This window comes from Impatiens glandulifera, chromosome 6 (assembly GCF_907164915.1).
Source record: "Impatiens glandulifera chromosome 6, dImpGla2.1, whole genome shotgun sequence".
Taxonomy (NCBI): Eukaryota; Viridiplantae; Streptophyta; class Magnoliopsida; order Ericales; family Balsaminaceae; genus Impatiens; species Impatiens glandulifera.
In genome coordinates, this window is record NC_061867.1 from 22,498,083 (window position 1) to 22,501,945 (window position 3,863).

The 3,863-nt window shown below is 27.8% G+C and overlaps 1 protein-coding gene across 1 annotated transcript; it reads left to right on the forward strand.

The window, feature by feature from the left end:
* The first annotated feature begins 1,992 nt into the window (after window positions 1–1,992).
* Window positions 1,993–2,865, forward strand: LOC124943366 (putative serine/threonine-protein kinase). The gene is made up of 3 exons (XM_047483878.1): window positions 1,993–2,161; window positions 2,234–2,500; window positions 2,654–2,865. The coding sequence occupies exons 1-3, from the start codon at window positions 1,993–1,995 to the stop codon at window positions 2,863–2,865; spliced, it is 648 nt and encodes a 215-aa protein (XP_047339834.1).
* Window positions 2,866–3,863: the final 998 nt, after the last annotated feature.

Consider the following 3,863-nt stretch of genomic DNA (forward strand, 5'->3'; position numbering starts at 1 on the left):
GTGTCAAAATGTGAAAAATGTGTCAGAATGTGAAAAACGTGTTAAACGTGTCAAAAACGTGTTAAAAACGTGAAAATAGTGTTACATGTGTCAAAAATGTGTTAAACGTGTCAAGGACGTGAAAAACGTATTAAATGTGTTAAAACGTGTTAAACGTGTGAAAAACGTGTTAAACGTGTAAAAAACGTGTTAAACGTGTTAAAAACGTGTTAAACGTGTTAAAAATGTGTTAAACGTGTTTAATGTGTGAAAAACATATTAAACATGTCAAAAACGTGCTAATTTGGAATTATAATTTCGACCTAAAAAAATTGAAATTGAGAACTATTAAATTACACTGTATTGAATTACATTAAAATTCTAATTTCAATTCAAATTCTTAATATTAAAGTCTCTAATAAACATAACAATTCCAATTTCAATTCCAGAGTACCAAACAATGAATTTTTTTTAAATATTCTTTATCCACAATGTTGATGAGAGGGAGGAGGAACCTAGGGTCAGTGGCGGACCTAAAAGGGGGGCCTTAGGCCCCGGGCCTCCCCCAACCAGGGTAAAACTTTTAAGATATTATATATATGTTTATTAAATAAGCCTTTGCCTAAGTGGTTTTGGAGCTGAAATGTATAGTAGAGATTAGGTTATCAAACCTTGCCTCTAACATACTAATTCATAATTATAGTGTTCTAATTTTAAATATAATTTTATTAAAATAATTATTATTAATATTTTATTTTATACTAAAAAATATTTTCTAAAGTACAATATTTATAATAATACATAAATTTTAGTTAATATATAAATAACATTTAAATAAGTTAAAATATAAAGAATTATATATAAAATAATGAAAATCATATAATATTATTATTTATTTTAAAACTATATTTATATTATAATTTATTTATATATATATTTTTTTTTATTAATTTTAATATAATTAATAATACAAATTACTTATAAATATAAGGGTAAAATAACCATTTATATAAATATAAGGGTAAAATATTATTTTATATTTCTTAATTTTAAATTATTTTTAAATTATTTCAACAAATAAATGTATTTGTTAGATTTTATTTAGGGGTTGTGACACATATTTATTTTTAATCATTTATTTTATGTAGGATATAAAATAATGAAGATGTTCTATAAACGAATTTGTACTTCTACGTCAATTAATGAGCCTACTAATGAGTCTAATGTTACTGATCAAATATACATGGTTAGAATATAGCATATCAAAAGATGCATCATTTTGTTTTTGGTGTTATCTTTTCAAATCTTTAAATAGAGAAAACGTAGATGATACATTTATAGGAGATGAGTACAAAAATTGGAAAAGAACATTAGAAATATTCAATCGTCATATGAGAACTTCAAATAGTTTTCATAATGAAGCTAGAATTCAATTTGAATCATTTTAAGATCAAAGACATAACGTGAGAAACGTTTTACGTACACATGGTCGTGATATAGAAATAAATTATCACACATGTTTAACGACAATATTTGATGTAACACGCTTTCTATTGAGGCAAGGATTACCTTTTCGAGGACATGATGAGTTAAGTAGTTCATCAAATAAAAAAAAATTCTTGAATTGATTGATTGGTATAGGCAACGTAATGAAGATATTTGTCTTCTTTTGTACCGACTCAGGGACAAGAATAATTTAGTAATTGTGTTTATTAGTATTTTTATGTAATTATTGAGTAAAATTTTAATTAAAAAATGCATTTATTTGATAGCCAAAAAATGCACGTTATTATGTATTTGGCCCCCAAAAAAAATATTTGGGTCCGCCACTGCCCAGGATCATATAAGAATAGGAGAGATGGTGAATATTATGTAAAGCAATGAAAAGTGCATTATAAATTAATATGTAATTAATTTTGATTAATCATAAATAATTATTATTATGGTTTAAGGAAGAAGTCTAATTCGTATCTAAAACAGAGAGTCAAAATCCGTGTGTATATTTAATGTACAATGCCAACTCAGAAATCCATCACCTTTTCTAATCTCTATCTGTTATCCTTCTTCTTCAATCGGCCGACAATTTATGAACAGAAGAAAGATCTGAGAATTATGAGGCTATTGGGTTCATTGATAAAGTGTTTCTCTCCAAATCTAGTTTCAGAAAGAATCTCTCACACAAGTATGTATCAATTTCTTTATCTGTTCTTTCTATTTCATGATCAATTCGATCATAAGAACAAATGATTTGCAGATCCCATTGATGATAATGTGAAGGAATTCAGAACTTACTCCTACAATGAATTGAAGGCTGCCTCCGGTGGATTCCGATCATCAAACAAGGTCGGAGAAGGAGGATTTGGTTGTGTTTATAAGGGTTTGTTTGAAGATGGAAGTTTGTTGGCAATAAAAGTAGTAGCTGTTGAGAAAGAATCAATGAGAGGAGAAAGAGAATTCGTAGCTGAATTAGCTGCCCTATCTAATATCCTCTATGAAAATCTTGTCAAGCTTCTGGGTTGTTGTAATCATGGCGCAGAAAGGTTTTTAGTATATCAACATATGGAAAACAATAGTCTTTCTCATACATTTCTAGATAAAAATCCAATCTTTTTGTTTTTTTTTTTTTTGTTTGTTTTAAGAAAAAAGATTGAGTTTTGATTATGGGTTTATTTAGGGGGAGATGAAAATAGGAAGAAGTTTAGTTGGAAGAGAAGAAGGAATGTTGTTTATGGAGTTGCTAAAGCATTGGCTTATCTTCATGAAGAAGTTCATCCTCATGTTGTACATAGAGATATCAAAACAAGCAATTTTCTTCTTGATAATGATTTCAATCCTAAACTCTCGGATTTCGGGCTCGCCAAGATCTTTACTGACAATACTTCGTAAATTAGTACTCGTGTTGCCGGAACATTGTAAGCTTCCTACTTTCTTCGAAAGAATTGAATGGAATATAACTCGAATATGAATAATCATGAATTGTTTACGTGACTTTCACTTCAATCTTAATACTAGTCTATATAGGTTTTCTTTTAGAATAAATCTTAATTGTTAAATTTTTTTATTAGTGTTTATATCTAAAACTTTTATGGTAGTGAATTTTTAATAAACTTTGGTTTATTTAAAAATGATTGATGAGATGATTGAGGGTGTGAGTTTTTTTACAAAAGAATTTAAGGATATTAAGATATACTAGTAAAATATTTTTTTTTTTAAAAATTGAGTGTATTTTTGTAAATTGGTTAATGAATTGAATTGAATGATTTGATTGATGAGAAAGTGAAAGCAATAATGTTTGATTATATACTTTATTTTCTGCCATTTGCATTCAATTGTCTAACGCTTCAAATCCAATAAACTGTTCTACACTTGAATACATTTCAAGAGTTTTTGCAATTTGCGAAAAATAGAAACAGATACTAATCTCCTACATGATTATTATCGAATCGAATATCGTAAGTTGTTCACAATAGTCAGACCTCAGTCTCTATTGTCAGTATCGATCCTAACATAATGTAAGAGTATTCAACAAGTGGAGAAAATACCTCATTATAATCAACTCATTCCTTCTAAGCATATACATCAAATTTTTTTCTTCTGAAAATCCTTTTACAACCAATAGCCTTCTTCCTATTCTTCTGAAGAGATTTAATGCATCTCATCTTCCATAACACCTTTTCATTTTCTATTTTCAGTACTTCAAAGGACATCTGAAAATGCGGATAGAACATCATTTACGATTAGAATTGCATAGACCTCCATGTCAACAAACTGAACTAGTTTTTGAATAACGTTTCTTGATCTGTTCACGATAATTGATTAATGAAGGAGCTATTGAAATATATAACTAATGTATGTCCAAATAAAACTTCAATATTTACTGAATA

Bases quoted from the DNA above. Each gene is read 5' to 3' on its own strand.
- LOC124943366 (XM_047483878.1), top strand. From the start codon at position 1,993: ATGCCAACTCAGAAATCCATCACCTTTTCTAATCTCTATCTGTTATCC. The intron at 2,162-2,233 runs GTATGTATCAAT...AATGATTTGCAG, and splicing joins AGAAAGAATCTCTCACACAA to ATCCCATTGATGATAATGTG. The intron at 2,501-2,653 runs GTAATCATGGCG...GGGTTTATTTAG, and splicing joins TGTCAAGCTTCTGGGTTGTT to GGGGAGATGAAAATAGGAAG.